Genomic DNA, 20,735 nt, shown 5'->3' with positions numbered 1-20,735 from the left:
CAACTAATGGTACTGGCTGCTGCTTTACGGATTTGAATCCCACTTAAAATCTAAGTTGATTTTGTATAACTGTTTTCTTTTAATCAGCAAAACAGAAATGGATTACTGTCTCATCCTATAGCAGACCATAAATGTATTTAAAAGATCCTTTAAAAGAAATTCACAAAATCATGCCCTTCTTGTTTAATACCATATAATCTCATAATCCTGGTTTTGCATGGTCTTTTGAAAACTAGGTGGGCTGGCAGCTATTTTATTATAGCTTCTTCACTCAATCAGTAACTTAGGGTAAAAGTGGGAGGAGCAGCCATGTAGAACAAATAGTATTTTAGGCTAAAAGTAAAATGGGGTAGAGGTTAAGTATTTTTTTATAATCTCTTGATGTGGGTTAGCAGAGGTTAATTTTTTTTTTTTTTTTTTTTTTTGAAAGAATAAACCAAAACTTACATACTATCCGTTCTGTGTGCCAGTTTGATATGGTACAATCAACTTTCTGGGGATAGTCTTTACTTTTTCAACTTGTTCTTTTTTCAGAAATTTGTGCTGTGAAAGTTGAGCAATTATTACTTCATATGTTTTCAGAACTCAAACCAATATGCAAGGAACATAGTTGCTTGAAGCATAAAAGTTTTCTCATTTTAACAGTGTTTTTCTTCCATTGTCAGCTGTTCAGTCCAGGGTCTACTTTAGTAAGTTTTAGTGAAATGCCCTTGAATAAGAAATACATAGCATACTACTAAAAGTAAATTTGCTAATCCTGGTGGATATGACTTTCTGGTGAAATGTGACTGATCAGGCTTATTGCAAATGTATTCATCATACTTCCACTTGACAATTTACAACTCTAACTTAAAATGTGTTCTGAAAGTGCTGAAGCGTTATCTTCACCTGGTTTTATTCTTGAACTCCTGGAAGACTCAGGGAAATTATATGAACAGTGACTAAAATGGCCACCTAGTGTGTTCATTCTCATTTGTCAGAAACAGGTAAATAAGGAAACTCCAGCAATTTTCATTACTGGTTTCTAGTCTTTAAATTTTGGGTTAATAAAAGATTAATGTATTCTAAAGATTAAACTGCATGGCTGAACACATCTAGGTTAGTTGACTGGAATCTCAAGGCTAGTAGAATACAAAAGTTGAAGGAATGTAGCGTACAGCATATTGAAATAGATTAATGAAAAGCTGCATTGTGGTAGATTTTTTTCTGAAAGGCTTCCCCACATACACAAATGGAGAGTTCATCTATGAATTTAAATGCAAAATGAATGTGAAGTAACAGCTGTTCTGCTGATGTCAGTTGGCAAACCAACATAATGAAAATATTTAACTGATTTCTGTGTAGGCAGAATTGTAAGATTTTGAATATTCTGATGCATTTTGTTTGTACAGCATCTATTTTTTTGACTTTAAGACATCTTGATTTTTATAACTTCAGTTTCTGAAAACTATTCTAGTCTTGGTTTGATGCATTTACATAGCCAAGAAGGACCTCTTACATAACCTTTGGCTCTTACGAAGTACAGAATTGGCCCATAATTAAAATGGGGTAGGAATCCTAGCCCAGTTTAAAAACCAACGAAACAAAACCCACCACAGTTTAAGGCCACATCATAGGCTAGTCAGCATGTTTGATGGTTGAATCTAAATGGATAGGCTGATTATTTTGGCCAATCCCTGTTAGCAAATGACAAATCTGAAAGGGCTGTTCAGGTGTTTGTGGTATACAGCCAAAGCTCCTCATGCTAGAAATCTTACCTGGTAGGCTAGAATAATGGGGGATAGTTTTGTGTTTTATCCAAGAGCAATTTTTCTGCAAAAATAGCGAGCCTGCACTTTCACCCTGTTTATTTCAAGAACTCAAGAGAGAACTTCTACCCTTAAAATATTAAAAAACTCTAAATACCAGGTGATTTTTAATTTTAGCATAAATTTGTACATCCTAATTTTAAGATCAAATTTAGTAGTTTGTCAGCAAATAGAGAACTGGCTTGCCAAAGGTTAAATCCTTTCTTGTATTATTAAAATATTATTTGTATATAATAAATGAAATCAAACATTACTGCTTTCCATATACTGTATTCAATAAGCTATTGGTAGGAAATTTTCATGCATTCTCACTGAAGTGGATCTGTGTATTATTATTTTCAAAAAACCCTCCCAAACTTAAATGCTTTTATGCCAAATGTAGGGGTTTGGGTTATTATTTTGATGCCTTTCTTTTCCTCATTCCTGATCAAACTTCACATGTCCTTAGATTTTCTTCATTGAAATAATTGCTTAACTGTTTATTTTCCATAAATTGTCACTTTTGCTGCAATATAATGTGATTAAAACATTGGTTGCAGTGGATGCTGGAGTACATGTTGCCAAAGACTGTATGAATTTGGTGTAGTGTCTTTTAATGATGCCATGACAACAAGGGTTGCCATGATACTGATTAACAAAAAAGCTGGGACTAGCTATCTTGCTATTTTGAAAGCTTCAAGTACAATGTTTCTTGACATAGGGATGGGTAGATAACTTCTAATTCTGCATCATAACAGAGTTGAAATGTGATGACTCCACTAGTGCCTTTAGCAGCTTCTGGCCTTGTTAGAGATTTTACAGCGATAAATCCTTCCAGAAATTCTCTGAGTTTTTGTTTTTCAGGGGATTAAAATGTTTCATTCCTTACATCTGCAGGATGTTTATACAGCCAAAGAAAGGAAGAAATATGATAGCTAAGACTGCTGTTTTCTCATCGCTCCTGAACTGTGGCCACCAACAAATATCTATACTACCGTTAAGAGAAAAAAGTTTTGTTCATTTTATATCTGTACAGTTGACGAAAATCATATCTAGCCATATGTTTATTGCCTTCCAAAAGCTTCCTTGACTAGACAGCAGTGACACAGGTCAACTTTACTATGGTCAAACTAAAGGGTAAAACTTGCTTTCACTGTGTGTTTTATTAATTCTTGTGTTTTGAGTATGATAGTGACATCTGTCAAATCAGACAAATACAGCAGGCTGTTAATCATGTTAGAATGGGACTGATAAGGGGAGGAGGGCAAAAATAAAACGGTGGGTTAATCTAGGACTGTTTCCCAAACCGCAAATGTAGGTATTAGGTGATTTCCACACAGTTCATTGTTGTATGATTGTTTTGCCTACTCTGTGATGCTCACTGGGAAGTCTCATAGTCTGGATGAGATTCAGAACTGAGTGCTGACAGTTTCCTAGTACACAATACAGACTTTGATGAATATGTGTTTTTAGTTTAAAGTTGTTTTCCTTTGGATCAGCTTCGTTCCTATGCTGACTGACTTTCCCCCCCCCCCCCCCCCCCAACCTAGGTGGCGTAACTACTGATATCATGTAATCCTTCTGTGTAACATAATGGAAACAGGATGTAATTTACCTTAATGCCAAAAGAGTTGGTTAGTAAATAAGAGTTGACAGTCTTTTAGCCAAGATACTGGTCTTGCAGAATGAAATGTTGGTTACTCAAATTTATTTCTTCTGGATCCTTCCAAGGTTGAAAGCAATGAGGAACTGACTGGTTGCATTATATAAGGTGAAACTTTAATAAAAAGTTATGGATCTAGATATTTAGATATTGGGGAAATTGCTTCCTAGTTGATGTGCTTGTTCTTGCTACCACCCTGCAAAACTGTTTTCTGTTTGACTTCTCCCTTTCTTCTGAAGGAGATCAGGATTTATACAGAAGATCTGAAGTGGTACTTAACCAGAATTGAGGCTCCTGTATTTCAGTGGAAGTAAAAGGGGAGCTGCAGTACCTACTGCTCAGCTGATCCCAGGAAAGCAGCAGTTTACAAAGGGAGTTCTCAAAACGGGGACTAGACCTAGTGAGGGTGATGGTTAGTTTCTGCCACTGGCTGTGGCCCAGTGGCTTTGTACACAACAGGCATTTAAGTGCATTTATTCATCTTTTTAAACTGGTAGTAACATCCATAGAGTGAGTGAGTTCATGGTAGACATTTATCAAGGACAAGGCATTTAATCATATTCATGAAGGCAGATGGAGAAACTATTTGTGCAAAAATGCAAGCTACCTTGTTTATAGTAAGATTTTCACAAGTGAGGTGAGTTTATATATATTCCCCCCCCCCCCCCCCCCCAGGCAAAAGACTGGTCTATGTATATAAACTTGTGGGTGTATAGAGTATGTGTGGCAGGTTGTTTCATTGCTGATAGTATCTTTCACTGTGTGTAATACTCTTGAAAGCTATTGAATGCATGAAGTAAATAATCTCATCTTTCTACTTGTAAAAAGCTTCTTTTGGAAAGCAGGGGCTTATTAGATGGGGTGAACTAGAATCCTTGCTTTGAAAGTCTCATATGTAATCTGACTTTAAGAATTTTTCATGGATGTGTTACTTTCTACTTGGTTTATCTAGATCAATACCCTATCTTTCCATCAGTGTGACCAGCTTCAGTTCTAAACAAACTTTTAGCCACAGCAAAACAATAATTGTGTTAGTGGTTCCCCTTCTCTTATTGACTGGTGGAAATTGGGTAGTAGAGGGAGACTCTGCTGCTGTCAGAAAGCGTTAATGTTCTAGATGGAGAAGCGGTAAGCAGGATGGCACGTGCATTTTCTGTATGGATCTGAACATCAATGTAGGATATGCAAGAGCCACAGAGAGGAAAAACTGTATGTTAGTCTATATTTAAACTTGTCCTAACAAACATTTGTTGAAATAAACAGCTACAGAAATGGTTGGGCCAACAATAAATCGGGTCAGACAAAAGAATACCAGCCAACTGACACAGCAGTGCCTTTCCCGACTGCATGAATTGTGACCAGCCCTGACTTGGCAGGGAGGGTGACTGGCGCCGACAAGCCTGATGAGCGAATTTTATTTTGTTTTTCATGAGCAGAATCCATAGCTGTAAGACCATTATTGCTTGCTAATATTTACTAAACAAAGGCTTTCTGTTGAGAAATACCGAAACTTTGAAAATAGGTAGTTTATGCTAGTTTTATATTAAAGATTGATGAGTGATTATAGAATGTGGTGACCAAAACCACTGAGGAGTGGGATGCTAATGACAACAGTGTACTACTGAAATGGCTTGGCTAATATTGATAGGCTTCCCAGCTGCTTTGCTATATCATTCTTGTGCATTAGTTTTGAATACATGCTTTTTCACCTTATTCTTCTTTCTCCACTTCTCCTACAGAGTATGCTTTCGTGTGTTTACCTTTACATTTTGGGAGAGCTTGTTTTCAGCTAATGTAAATGACAGTTTAAACTCCAGTGAAAGAAGATTCACAGATAGGCTACTAAGCTCTCCAAGACAATTTTTTTTTCCTAGTTTTAGGAGCACATTTTTTTCTTTTTCTTTTGGGGGGGTAGAGGGCTTACTGATTCTTCCAAGAGATTCCAGGAAACTGTAGTCACCTAAGCAAACATCTGAAGTCATGTGCCCAGAGAGGTCCTCTGTGCTGCAGAATCACTGGCAGTTGCAATCCTCTGGTCCCAAGTACTAACAAGATTTCTGTAGAATTGTAATATGTGTTGTTAAGCTTAAGAGAGATTTTAAAACTGATACAGCATCCATTGGTGGAGGCATTTCCTGCTTGACTTTATGTAGATAAATGAATGTGTTCAGTGAGACAAGGGACAGAAGAAAAACTGAAAGTAAATGTTAATTTTTATTACTGTCTAAATTAGATTAAATTGCTGCAGGAACTTGTTGGAGACATTTCCTCATTAATTCTTTTCACTGAAGCAGTATTTGCTCTACTGTTGTTTTGGTCTCCTAGCCATTTTTGGGCTCCTTAGTATTAAAACTGTGTTCTGTTAATCTGGCATATTTAGATTGGTGTACTATTTGGGGTTCATAAATCTGTCCGGAACAGAAAATCTCTGGTTTAGTGTCTGTTTGAGTAGCAGTCGCTGAATGGAGTGTAGTTGTGGTTCCTGATGGCTTCTGCCCCCACCCCTCTCCAAGCACTACTTCTGTCACAGACAGTTTGTCTTCTGGAGGCACAAAAACAATGTTTTGGATATTTTGTAAACAAATAATACAGTGATGGAATACAAAGAAATCTCACTTGGGTGTAGCCAGACTTTGCTTTTGAGAGTACAAATAACTAATCTTATGCTTGAATGCATTATTTTAGTGATAGTGTTCTCCTGGATGGTATGATAAACATCTAATTCAACTCAGCAGTTGTTTTCAACTTGTATTTCCCTTTGAAGCTTACTGCTTCTGTTGCAGAGTTGAAGAGGCTTGTGCCTCTTAAGTTGTTTTGTTTTTTTTTTTTTTTCTCTCTAGCTCTTTCCTTCCCCTCCTCATTTTGCTTTTTCCCCCAACTCAGTTGGTCTGGTAAGATGTTATCAAATCTTAGTATTACTAAGAAACTGCATTTTGGCATCAGATATGCTTTAATTAGTCATCTGTATGGTTTTGGGGTGTTTTTTTTTGCCTTGACCTAACCTGTAAGGAACCTCAAGAGGCTGTTTTATCCTGTAATGGCAAGCCTGTAGTTGTGGGTCACAGTGAACTCCCCAGCATAATTCATGCAGTTTGTCATATGCCTGTGATGCACTCCTTCCTAAAGACTCTCAAACTGGGAGTAATCTGTATATTGTTTTGGCTGTTTTTCTGCCTTGTCTCCCTTTCCCTACTTTTTAGGGGTCTAAAAGTCTACCTACCGTATCACCAGAAGGAGCTGGTTATGGGGTATGTGCATGGGTTTTCCTGACCACAGGGTTAGGAACTCTTTTGTCTCCAGCCACAAGTAGATGGATGTGCATCAGGGCACAGGAACACCTTCATCTTGGCTAGGCAAGAGATGTGGTTCTGGTCAAATTGTGCAGTCCATCTCTAGTCAGTTGACCATAATATTCATGCCCTTCCTGTGAAGACTGCATATGTCCTGGTTAGACAGAGACAGTTGATGTGGAAGGTTTGTGGTGTATAGCCTTCAAATGCCTCCTTAAAAGCCTATCTGTCCCAGTCCTGCCAATCCAAATCATTAGTCCCAATGAAGGATTGTGGAATATTTGTCTGCCTCTGGAGGATTGTAAGAAGAGGTGAGCTGTGGTCTTCATGGACTACCTTCTCTATAACTATTTCAAAACTTAAGTCTGCACACTAGACGTGTTTCTTTAGGAATTAATTGAAATTACCTTTATCTAATATCCTATTTCCTGAGAACACATTATTATAAATTTTACATATATTTTCTATGTTGTCTGATTTACTTTGGGTTTGTGGTCATCAGTACAGCTCTGTTGTCTTTCCTTTTCCCCTTTGCCTGGAGCTGGCCAGTACTCCCAACAGTGTTTATTCGTGCACTGATGGAGTACAATTGAGGCTTTGATGCATTAAAGCCCAAAGGGACCATTAAAATTATCTGGTTTCATTTTGACAGCTATAGAATTTCTCCAAGTGTTAGAAAGTGGCAGCGGCCATGCTGATTTAACTGAAGCTGTGTCTAACTCAGTGTCTGAGCTCCAATGACTGCCAAAAGTGAATAGCTAGAGAAAAGTAAAAATGCTGAGCTGGACATATCCTCTGAACCCTTTCTGTTTAGGGGAGTTCTTAAGCTGTTGCAGGTTACATTGTTTTAGTACAATGCTTAGTGGTTCAGTAGACTAAGGAGTGGATTAGTTGAGTGAGAAGTTGTGGAGGCAGATTCAGAAGGAATTAGGTGAATTCAAAGACAGCAGGTCTGTAAGCAGTTACTGAAGTACATAGGAACAACTGCGTGGTAGCAGTTGTGGGTGCTGGGGGACTGGACTGCAGAAAGCAGCCAGTCTCTTCCAGTCTGCTAAGCAGTATTGCCCACTTCTGTGTAAGACACAGTCTGGCTGGACCCATAGCCTGACCTGGTAAAGCATTATTGTCTCATTAGTAATACACAGGGATACTTAGAACTTGTCCATTCTCTTCTTGTTTCCATGTAAATTTTTGTGCCAATGCTGTGTTTCGGCAAGAAATTGCATCAGTGTCTTAAGTGAAGAATCGCCCTTTTCTGGTTTTGAATCTGGTTCCTGCTTGCTTTGCTTAATCACCTTAGGTGCATTACAGTTTACTGAAAGCCATTCTACCTGCTATTTTCATGCCTTCCATGATTTTCTAATATTCTTTCATATCCCCTGTAAATCATCTCTTATCCAAGGTCCCAGCTTCCACTATTGTTGTCTGCATGGAAACTGCTTCAAGCCCAGGTTGCTTTCTCCATTAAGTTCGAAGCTATAAAATGCCTTTACATCAATGTGTGTTTGTCATAAACTACCTCTGCTACTAACTTGTATGTACTGAATCATAGCCACATTTAGTACCAGCCTCTTGAAATTTTTTTGCCTTTGCTGTCTGTTCGAGTCCCCAGTAAAAAAGCATTATGTATACATGTGAATGAAGATAAAGCAACAACTATGTTTCTTTAATAAATTACATAGAGCTTTCTTAATTTATTGATGTGTAAGATGGGTTTTCCTAGACTTGTGTGTCCTGTTACAGACAGAGCTTCCTACTCCTCTCCAGCAGGAAAAAACACACAAAGTGCCTGTGGATGGTTGATACAGCTTTTGCCTTAATCTGTTTCCTGAGCCAAGGTTTTACCTTTGACCATGTATAAGCTACTGTGAGTTGAAAAAAATCTGTTGGTGTTTGACATCTAGGAAATGAAGCTCGAAGCACAGTGGTCCTTTGTGTCAAGTGCAAAAGCAAGCCTCCTATCACACATAATTTGTATGTAGACCCCCGCCTACCCACCTGACAGTAGTGATATACTGTACTGATGTGTCATGTTTACTTCATTGACTCCTTAGAAAAATTTAGGTGCTTCTAGCCTAAACATAACATCTTGTAGCCAGAACAAAATGACTCATAGTTGAAACTGTTCTCTAAGTAACACTGGATCAATTTGCCCTGTACTGTAATTGTCTGTATTGACCTGTTTGTTATCGTGGCCACAGACAACACAGAATTGCCATTCCTTTTTGCTCAGTGGGGAAGTGAGTCAGCTTGTATTAGATCCTCTTTTTCTTTTTCATAAGCTAGACTTTCCTGAATTTGAAAGCTTTTTACTACAACTTGCAACGCAGCACTCTAGTGCATGTGAAACTTTAATTCTGTGCACCAGTACCTCTTCTGTAACAGAACGGAAGAGATTGTGGTTTAACCTGTGCCATGTATGCAACAAGACCTTTTTTTTAAAAAAAAAATCAGGTAGAAGGGGGCAAGATTTAGGGTTGCAAAGCAAGAGGTATATGCTGTAGAAACCATTGCCCTGTATGAATGCTTGTTTGGGAATTTTTCTGATTAGGCCTAATTCACACAATAATTTAGGTGTTCAGCTTCTTTATCATGCTGAAAGACAGACCTGTGTAGATCTAGACATATATTAGAGGAGCTGAAGATTGGACTGACACTTAAGTTAAAAGCTAGCCAACATTTGCCAAAAATCTTTGTGTAATTCTATAAACAGAAATGGTATTGAATATGTATCAGGTGAAGAAATAGCTAATAAGCAATCAAAATCTGCTTTTGTTGATACTCTTTTTTGAATATATGTAATTATCAAAACGGTGGTTGATGAAATGGCATGATAAACAGAAGATGACTTAAATCAGAAGCCCTAGGTTATTGGTGTAGAGTCCTTTTCATTTTTTTTGTTTTAAAGCATACTTGCTTGACTTTTGGGGAGAAATTAGTTTATATATAAACAGCATACAACATTGCAAGTAAACTGTTGGCAAATGCTAGTATAAATTTACTTTTTAACAATTTATTTGTTCTAAGCAGGCCCAGCATCCATATAATGTAGACTTCAGTGCGGCTGAATACCATCAGAGTGGTTTGTAGTGTGATTGGGTGTTAATTCACTGTTTCTTCTTTTAGTTGTCTTTTATAGTCTTCTTCCTGTAATACAGTTTTTCCTTTTACTTTTTTCAGAAAATCAAGATGGCCTGCATCAGGTAGTACATGAACGCCTGGGGGAGTTGCTACGTGTTTTAAAAGCAGTGATAAATAAACACCAGACTCTAAACTCAGTTGACATTCTTAGTGCTGCAGGAACAGTTATTGCAAAAGTAAAAGGTAAGGAATTACCGCCTTTCATATTCTTGAAAAATTGTAATTAGTGACTTGATTGACTCTGGCTTGGAGTTATAGATAGGATTCTATGTATACAGAAGAAACAGGGGTTTTTTAAAAGTAATACCTTAACACTTGTTTAAAAATACGTTCTCTAAGTGAAAACTAATATTAAATAGCTTGTTCTCCTGCCGATCTTATAAAATTCTGCTCATAGGAAGCTAGCTGCAAACCCACACTGAATTCCAAAAGCACAAGCCTTTGATCTTGAGCTTTTCTATACCCATGTATCACAGAATAATAAAATTCACATTTATCCACTTAGAGATTTGCCAAAAATCTTTGCTCAATTCTGTGAATTTGCAGGGATAGTGTTGTATTTATATCAAGTGAAGAAATACATGAATGAGCAATCCAAATCTGAATGGCCTAATAGTTATAAATTCCACAAACAGATCATAAGCATGGTAAAGGTGTTAACAGCAACAAAAAAAGCCTTGCGGACATATGTTTTCTATTGCTGGCCTTTGCCATTGCAATTCTGTGTGTGTCAGACAAATGCAAATGGTGAAGCACACAATTGCTCCAGCCCCATAAACCATAGCTATTTCTTCTCTGTGTAACCTTTGACTGCAACTCTCCCTGCTCTGGAATAAGTCCAATATATTACTGTGACATGGAGAATGCTTTGAGTAGGGATAAATCTCCACCTCTTGCTTCTATTAAATCATGTGGAATATCTCCATTCAGAGACATATAATTCAGTTTTTCTCCTTGTTCTAGGGTTTTTCCCCTTGCTTCCTAATTATCTTAGCACTGTATGTTCAGACATACTGATTGAGTAAAGCAGTAATATCAGTTAAAATGCTAATATGTTTAGCTGCCTGATTCCTGTATCTTGTATTCTTCCAGGCTTCTTACAGATTCTTGCTATTGATATATAGTTTTGCAAGTTTGATCTTGGCAGGTACTAGCAGCCCACTTTGTGTTTTCTTTCTGCTACATGTAGAGTTTCTGATAGATCTGTCCCTTGTGTTTGAAAGGGGATCGTGTTTGACAGGATTATAACTGCAATTTCTGAACTTGCTTTAGAGAATTGTACATAAACAGAAATGCAGAGGTTATCCCTAAGAGGTTGCTGTTTGTCTTGTTGATCTTGGGAAGGTATTATATCAGATATTTACATGTGAGAACAGGTTAAATGTTTAGTGAATGTCATTCTACATCCACCTTAGACAAGCTGTTTCCATGCTTAAGTGTTATGGTAAGATTACTGTGTGTCTTCCACTGCCCCCTAATTTCAGTGGACACAGGACCATGTTCAACTGCTTGCTTTAATTTAAGAAATGGTGAGGAGAACTGACTTTAAAGTATGCAAATAAATCAAATTACATCAACCTTTGCTAAATCATGTTTTCAAAAACTATTGCAATAATATCTATTCTCTCTGGACTACATAGTCTATTGAGGTTGTTCTTGATATGCAATGCCCCAGTGCAGATTGGTCACTGTCTATAATGTCCAAGTTTACCATTACAGAATAAAGCAGTAGAATTACTTTCCTTGTCTTACATGGTAACATTGTTGACTGATTCCATAATTATTTTGGCCTTTTTGTCAATTTTAGTGTTTGACTTAAGTTCATGATAAGTCCAAGGTCATTTCCTGTAGTTCTAGTGCTGAACCAGTTTTCCATATCTAGATTTTTGTATTCTCACTCTTACCCTTCCACTTCTGAAGTGGAGAATTAAGCACTTTGTTGAACTACATAATCCATTCCTCCAGAGTACTTGCAGCGTTCTGAATTTGATGCCATACATATTTTTTTTCTCTTCTTGGTGCACTCATTCCATCGTACTGTTTTAGTAACTCTGAACCTTGGGCAGATGCATTGATGTTTCATGCATTTTCTTACATGCATCTGTTCCTGCCTGGTTTGAGTAGCTCTTCTTTGAATAGTTATTTTAGGATTTGTTCACTTCTCTTGGAAGTGAGCAGAAGAAATAACTTTAGTACTAAGACTTTTTTTTGGCAATACAGATATTCATAAATACTTTTTTATTTTTTTCCCCCAAAACAGATTTTAGTTCATATAACTAATATGTTTGCACTTGAAATAAACTACTAAGATTGTGTTATAAGTTCACTCACTGTTAATACATTGAGTTTATGAGAAACTACAGTCTTGGAAGGATTGCATTATTTTCTAGGTTGAAAGAAAAATCACTGCTAGGAAAGCACTGTGCACATTGTATAATTACAGAATTTTGGAAGTAACTCTGTTCTTTATTGTTGTAAGAATGCCATTTGAAACAAAAGCAATACAGTCATGTCTTCCAGTTTTCTGTCAAATCTGTTCAAGTGGGTCAGATTGTAAGACCGTACTTTAGGTACATATGAAATGTCTGTGTTCAGCCATAGCTCACTTGAAGTGCCTTAAATATCATCTTGTATGATGAGATACCTCTCAATTAAAAAAAGGCATGAAAGGAGTTGATTTTGTTATGGTAACAGTCTTTGACCTTGAGCTGAAACTGAGCTCAAGTTTTGACTGCTTTTTTTCCCCCTTCTTCGTTATGTTACTCTGTGAATAATTTTCTTATTGGCAATGGTTTAATGGTACTGAAAATCTAGCTTTAGGACTCTGGCTACAGGATCCAAAGTACAGTGACTGATCTGATACAAAGATTTTCCAGCTTGAATAAATAGACAAAAAGTGTTTTCAAATGGAATAAAAGATTATGGCATGCAACTTCTGTCCATAGCATTCTTACCAATTTCTCATTGAATTATTAATCTGTCTCATAAGCAGCATATGTTCTGGACCTAGAATAGAGAGGCTGGCGTAAACTGTCTGGTTGTTCTTTGGCTAAAGCAAACACAAACTTGCTCTGTGGCACACCATCATTCCTGTGATCCAGTGTGGTGTGACCTGGCCTTGAGTTCCCAATTACAAGGAAAGGTTGCTCCAGATCACACTAAGGAACGTGGTCTCAGTCAGTCCTGCCTCAATATTTGCACCCTTTGATACAAATAAGTGCTTTCATATGAAGAATTTAGTAAGGTCTATCAGTGTTTGCTCAGCCGTGTATTGTATTCCTCACGTGTCTGGAGATGGAGACCAGAAGTTACTGGGCTGCAGCTCTTTCTGACTGGTACTTTGGTCCTAATTCTCTGAGAACAGCAAAACCTTTGCTGTATGAAAATGGCCTACCTCTCTGCCCAGCATAATCTGTGGTAAATTTGAAGTCAGTTTGTCTTTAGCACTTGTTTAGTGTTTACAGCTGGTTTTTGTGTGAGAATCCTATTGCTCTGTGTTTGTATTAAAACTGAAATGTATGACTGCTGGAACTGAGGAAGCTGAAATAAAAATACAGCATGTTGTGGTGAATTGTAAGCATATCAGACCTCGTTTGCTTACAGCGGCCTGCCAGTAACACGTGCATTCACAGGTTTTCAGCTGTGGTTATTTCATCAGAAGTAATGTAACTTTTGAATAAACAGGAAGCTACAAGAATGTGAGGAGCTGGTAGGACAGAACCAGTATCCTTTTTCCTCTGTCTTCCCAGGCAGTGTTAATGTGACATTATGAAAGAAGTTCATCTGACTCATCTGTTTCTTGTCATCAGAGGACAGAACTATAAAAAGATGTGGAAGTACTCTGTATCTGTAGTCAGATTTATGACTAGGAAGACTTCTGATATTTATTTAGGAGAGAATGAAATAGAAACAAGTTGGAATTTACATGATTTTTTAAATATATATCTATTTTACTCCCTCTGCCTTCAGAAATAGAAGCATAATTGGTTTAGGTCCTAGAAAGACCATTTTGAACTTTGCATTAACACCAGGGTTTCTAATCTAGTTTGTATTTGGAACTTCATATAAGGGAAAATGGTTATTTTAACAAATTACTGCCTTTGCTCTTAATGAAATCAGTTCCAATAACTTTGGAACTGGACTGTCAGTGACTCTGGCTTGTGAAGTATTCTTGTAAGTAGGACAAGTTGCATTGCATTTTAAATGTAATGACCACTGCAGACAGACCACCCCCTTTAAGTTATTGCAAGCGGGAATATTTTGAATGCTAGCAAAAGTTAGAGAACATGTGCCCCTCCTTTAAGCCTCTTGGCCATTTCTCAGATCCTTCAGTAGGAATGATATGAATGTGCTTGTAGTTCTTCTTTGGATGTCTAATGCTTTTCCTTCTGGACAGATTGAAGGAAAAACTAGTGATAGCATGTGATCTTAATCTTGCTACAGGGAATGATGTTTGGCAGAACAGATAACGTCAGACTTTTACCATTTTAGACTGAGGTTGTAGGAAAATGGGGGAGGGGGGATATTTGTTTTCTCTGGTTAGATCTTGGATATGACATGGTTCACTGAGCCTCTTTGCTTGGACTCTGCTACTTGTACATACTTAGTTGAGTGCTTCATAAAGAGTGTCTTTTAAATGACACCTCACCTGATCTGGAAGAACTGAGACTTACTGAAGCATCCTGCCTGGAACCTGTTTAGACTCCTGTTTCTGGAAATCATTTCCCAGTCTGGCACACTGTCATACTCATAGTTGTTATTTTCTCAGTTTCTTTAAATAGTTGATGGCCCGATCCCATGCTGAATTCAAGTTTATGCTGTTCTTTTGCTCTAAATTGCACCTTTTGACTTAACTGAATCACTAGAATGAACACAGATTCCTGGTAAAGCTGGAAATTGCACTTGTCTTGTAGAAGTTCCCTTTTTAGGTATGTTTTTTTTCTAATAACTCTGCATCATTAAATATCTCTAGCAAGGTAGTCATTTCAATTTTGTTGGTGCATCTGCAATGTCAACTCAGAGCAAAATTTATTCTGGAGGGAGTAGGAAACAGTTCCTCAAACTTGCCTTGTTGGCATCCAGCTTAAGTTGTGGAGGCTGCCAAACTTGGTAGTAAGTACAGGCTGGTGAAATTATATGGCACAGAGAACTAAAAGTAGAACAGTGGGGCCTGGACAGCCAGCTGTCGTCTCGAGCTGTGAAATGCCAAGAATACTCTCCTTCTATCTCTTTCCAGTCTGCATACTAGTGCTCTTTACTCAGGATCCTCCCCCTGGATTTTACACATGCTTTTAAAGATGAGAGATAATAATGAAAAGTATTACAACCCTTCGTTTTGGGAGAGGGAGGGTTTTTTGGTCTTGGGGTTTTTTTGTTTAGGTGATGGTTTTGTTTTTGAAATAGTTCTGAAAGCTTCTTGAAAGTAATGTTGGGAGTTTAAGGACAGAAAATAGGTTGCAAAGACATTTATAATACTTCCAACAAGTCAGCCAGTTGCTTACTGTGTAAAAGTCAGCTAGTAAAATATGGATTGAAGATGTATTTCTGTCTAAGGAAAAGATGGTGGTGTTACTGTATCTGTCTATTAGGTATGATTGACCTGCAAAGAGTAAATTCTGCAAGCTGGTGTAGTTTAGACTTGTCCAGGCTCTGTAGACAGCTGGCAGAGTAGCTTTGCTGCTGCCAGTCCTGCATGTGTCTGTGGGGAGAGGGAAAGAGCAAGTGAGCGAACTCCTGCAGACTCTGGCATGGCTGTGTCCCCTGGATTTCCTGGGCAGTGCTGCCTTGATTTTGACTGGAAGTGGACAGGAGAGCATCGCAGAAGCTTGTGCGCTGTGCAGTGGTTGCTGTGAGCTGTCTAAGCATCATCTTTTAAGGGCCCTGGTTGCACTCTGGTCTTGACAGATGATGGCCTCTTCATAGTTTCAGAAGCATTGTTCAAATGTCCTCAGATGTTGTTGCTTCAGCTCCTGGGATTCTGGCTTCCAAAACTTCCGTGGCTGTTGTTGGTTCGCCAGTCTGCTCTGTGCTTGATTAAGAAAGCTTTTGATGGCATGACCCAAGAGTTGAAACTTTGCAGTGTCTTGCAGCATTTTGATGAGATTGCCAAACCCACCTCAATTTGAAGACAGCTTTTCTAGCTTTGGAAATAAAGATCCACTTTAATGCAAGCTAGGCTTGCATTTCAGGTACTGGATTCCAGATTTTAATGTATCGTTATCATATGATTTATTTAAAAGTTCATTATGTGCCATCTGAAGTCTTACTTAAAAGTGTTGTTAAGTTGTATACTGGCTTTGAAATCTGTAGAACTATAGATAGATAGCTGTCATTTCCAGACATAGTTCATTGTTGTCAGTAGCTATTGTGTGCAGTCAGGATGTCCTGGGGAAGGAGCGTGCATGGTTTAAAGTTGATGTTAAGTACATCAGCATTCCAGTGGTAGTAAGCTATAAGAAAGCTGTTTGTATTCCACTGAATTATAAGACTTTAGATTAACCTTTTTTGGGAGAAGTGGTAATTTTGAAAAATTCAAGATTGATTGTTCCATCTGTGATGGATCCTGTAAAGAAAGGATTTCTCTGGTATATAAAGTGTAAAGCTTAAAAATCTCTTCCTGGAACAGGAAGGCAGAGTGAAACAGACGGCATTTCTTTAGGGAGAGGCTATCTATGTTAATGTCTCGTTAGCAAAGTGAAAGAAGTGCTCTTTCTCTGAAGACATAGCAGCTAATGGATATATGAATGTTTCAGTGGTAAGTGCTTTGAATGTATAGACAGTCTTTGTTAGTTCCTTTTAGTTTTGAAACGGTTTGTGTTTCATGCCGGCACTCAAATATTTTTCCACTCATTAGTGGCTGATAATAAATAGATCTCATAGTAACTGTTGTTACTTAATGCTTTGGAATGGAAAGCTCAGATTTATAAGCAGCATTATCTCTGAAAAGCTGAAATTTTCAACTAACCTGAATTTAAAAAAATAAAGAAATCCACTCCTATTTACAAATTTGTTAAAATTGTTATTTGTGAAGCTCGATTGTGTCTCATTTCAAACAAAGGTGCCAGAGGCATTTTTAATGTAATTATGAAGTGTAGAAGAAGAGGTTGGAGAAGCCTTAATTTAGCAGTGAACTGTGGCAACAGAGGCCATTAATATTTTTGTAATACATGGCAATTTTTTTTCTGTAGGCTTATTACAACACTTTCTTCCAGATCTGCAAGGAGCTGTGAAAATAGCCCATGAGAAGAATACGTGTTTTCCATAATAGCTTTGTATGGAAATAGTTGTTATAAAAATGTTGATCAGGCCTGTTGGCACACTGTGTAAAAAGGAATGGATTCAACTGTGTTAATTTACTGGTTAAAAACTTTTCCTTTCACAAAGGAAGTCTAATGGGGGAGTAGATTACTGTACTTTCTTTGTTTGTTACCCATTAGTGTTTAGGCACCTGGCAGGAAGTTTGAATACTTTTAAAGATTAAAGTGTGTTACTTTAATTTGCTAAGAAAATGTGTATAGAATGGGCAACATTTTAATGTGATTTAATTTTTGCTACTTGTAGAAGTCATTGCAGGCCATTATTTCCATATTTGTACTTGAAATGTAAGGAGGTTACATAAATTAACATTGTCACAGGTCTTGCAGAAAGTGATGAGTAGGGGTGAATAGCTGTATGTGTGTCATTGTAGTATCTCTGAAACAAATAGCATAAGTAATTTAGGCATCTGAATAAGTAAGAATATTTCATTCCTTAAAAATATGAACTTTTTTGAAAATAAATACTAATGTGAAATTGTCACTTCTTGCAATGTAAAACTGGGAAAACTTCTATCCAGAGGGCTTAGCTTTGGCTCAAATGAGTGTATGTGACTTTTCTACGAAAATATTCCCATTCACCAATGATTAAGGACTTAAGTTGGAAACAGACAAAAATGGTTGTGCTTTTTTCCTCCTCCTTTCTCTCTCTTCTCCCTTGTCCAGTAGTTGTTAATAGAAACTCCACATGATTCATTCTTGTCTCGTTATTACAGTTTGTCATGGAAGCATGTTAAAGGCTCAGTGTTGAGTGGCTAAGTACTTGTCTTTATCACCAGTTTAAACCATTTAGTTTGTCCAGAAGCGCTTCTCTTCCTATAGTGGAAAATGATAGTTATACTGAGTTTCTTACCCATTTTTAACAGACAAAACGAAGGGACTTTTGCCAGATTAGGGAGCTAATAGTTAAAGGGGTTTGCAATGGACATTACCTGTTGATAGCTTTAGATTTGTGTGTACAAGCCAGAAATCCTATGGTCTGGATATGTACACAGGATTGCCTACAGTTACGGGGGGGCATCCCCATGAACTACTGCTCCTGTTAGAAATTCTGAAATTTCCACCCAGAAAATATATCGTTTTTCAAATATTTGACTGCATTTGTGAGCTGCTTTGTGCTGTTGCTGCTGCTGTGCGATTTCACTCTTGCTACTAAGTGACTGTTTTTCTTACTCTCACATTACCATCATGTTCCCACACAAAGCTGCTTCTTGACTGGGAAGATATAGGAAGTGAGAGACTAATCTGATTTCATTGTGGGAAGCATCTGGGTTGTGTTAATTTCTTTCCTCTAGAGTTTACTTTCTTACCAATCTTCCTTAAAACTGTGTTTTTCCAATTGCTCAGAAAGGTATAATGTTGCATGTTCTGTAGACTTTGTGTATAAAATTTGTCTTTAACTGTAAACTTGTTTGACTGACTCCACCTCTCACCCTTTGGTTTTAATTTTTTTCCTAAGCGGTGAACTTCAAAGAAGTTAACGAAGAAAACAAGAGAGAACTCTTCAGTGAAATATTTTCTTCTATTGAAACATTGGCATTCACCTTTGGAAACGTGTAAGTTGAAATCCAGGAGTTTTTAAAGAGCTCTGTGGAGCTGAATCAAATTAAGACTAAACACAACAAAGTCTTCAGTTTTCTTTTGGACAAATATTAGCTGATAAACTAATTTAAATTAACCACATCCAGAACAATTTTACTGCTTGAATTGGGTGTTTGGTTTTTGGTTTTTTTTTTTTTCTTTATAACAGGCAATGGCATAAAAATTGGGGAATATAGAACTATTTCTAAAAAGTGTTTGCAGAACTTCTAAAAGATATTGGAAACACTATCTAAATTTTTGTTCTCAGTGATCTGAAATTGTTTGGTAAGGTAAAGTAATAAAGTAACAGAATTCTTTGTTTTTCTGGCAGTGTTTCAGACTTCCTTATGGGAGATGTAGACAATGGCTCGTCATTGGGACTTCCTGTATCTCGGAGAAGTCGGGTAGGCTAAAAACGTGTTCTCTTGGAGTGTGGAATGGTATCTTTTAAATGAGATTTTCATTTCCACTGAAACTCTGTGAATCATGGGGCTGAGATACGTGGAGTCTTCTGTGTCTTAAAACAAGATTAAACCCATGAAAAAAATTTGTTAAAGGTTACAGATACTTGAATGTATTCTCAGTTCTAAATGCCAGTAATAACTCAATGGGGCTAGTGCTTAAATATGTATATGATAACCTGCTGTAGTCATATTTGAGATTTTAAAATTGATTAAGTGCAAAGAACTAAATACTTAAAAGTAAGATACTTGAATGATTTGCATGATGGAGTAGTTAGAATAGACCTGATAGATGTAGAAGCTAAAGGTTTAATGACCTTTTTTTGGCAATATTCATTACAAAATAACCTTTTCTTCTTCCAGAGCCCAGTTTGTGCTGTAGCTGTTTCAACAACAGTTCACTAAGACAACTGAAATAGCACTGTCATCTTATAGGTAGTCAAAGAAAAGCATTAGCCTTTTAAACTCCCCTTTAAACACTTTGAAGGTGAGATTAAAAAATGCACAGTTCCAAATTCTGTTCTGATTTTTTTTTGTGTATCTAGAAGCAGACTTTAAAGTAAATCACGTCAAATTAAAAGTTACATGAAAAGAAAATGCAGTTTATAATTGTGTGTATGACAAGCTAAGTTGTACCAAGGTTAAAAATTTTTAGATCGTGGTGTTTTTTAAAGGCTTTATTGAAATGTACTAAAGGCTTAGCATTCCTGCACATGGGCTTGATCATAGCAATGCTATGAAGCTATAGCTGAGAAGTAGTCTTTCTAAATTTTCACTATATTTTATAATACACATGAGAAAGAAAGATAGATGGGTGATCACAGAAGTTCTACTTCTGTAGCTGATACAAAACTCATCTTCACAAACAACATGGAGGGGAAGGAGGCTACCCATAAAACTGGTTCCAGCAGGCTTACAATCAGAGGATTTGGTTGCTGATAAATAGGAAATAAAATAGCATAGAAGTCAGCATCTCATGTAACTTAGATGATTTGAACAAGTACTATTTCATCTAATGGGCTCACCAGCAGGAGGGAGGTGCTGAATTTGCCAACATTTCAATCTTGTAATGGCTTTGCAATACAAAAATGTGTTCTTGTGGAACAAGATGGTCCCATATATTTTATTTTGAAGTGAATGCTTTACTAAAAGATCATTCTGCTGAACGTGGGGGCAGGGGAAGACCAAGGGGAAATTAGAACATAGTGAAATGAAGAAGGAATTCTGTTCTAGATGCTGCAAGTCACTAGCTTAGATTTAAAACCCTTTTTTTGTAGTGTCATTGGCTTTTCCTAATGTGAAAGGGAACAATTGTAAACTTTGGAGCAGGTAGGATAATATGGTTCAATTTATTGGAAATCTGTCTTAAATTGAAGTGCATTTTCATTCATGCAAATAAATATACATTTAACAAATGAAGCATTTCACTTTTGATTTTGCAATTCAGAGAGCAATTTGGAGGTCAACTAGTTGAGTATTAGGAGGAGTTAAATGCAAAG

General features: G+C 37.2%; 1 protein-coding gene across 4 annotated transcripts in view; it reads left to right on the top strand.

The window, feature by feature from the left end:
• ARHGAP29 (Rho GTPase activating protein 29) overlaps positions 1 to 20,735 on the top strand; it is a 53,648-nt gene that overhangs the window by 15,106 nt on the left and 17,807 nt on the right. For all 4 annotated transcript variants that reach the window (XM_074906599.1, XM_074906598.1, XM_074906600.1 and 1 more), the window contains exons 3-5: positions 9,921 to 10,064; positions 18,654 to 18,750; positions 19,107 to 19,179. In XM_074906599.1, the coding sequence (XP_074762700.1) occupies positions 9,921 to 10,064; positions 18,654 to 18,750; positions 19,107 to 19,179 (314 nt within the window). The remainder of the gene's footprint in view (positions 1 to 9,920; positions 10,065 to 18,653; positions 18,751 to 19,106; positions 19,180 to 20,735) is intronic.

The sequence above is a fragment of the Athene noctua genome, chromosome 5 (genome assembly GCF_965140245.1).
Source record: "Athene noctua chromosome 5, bAthNoc1.hap1.1, whole genome shotgun sequence".
Lineage (NCBI taxonomy): Eukaryota > Metazoa > Chordata > Aves > Strigiformes > Strigidae > Athene > Athene noctua.
This window is presented reverse-complemented; position numbering and strand designations above follow the sequence as displayed.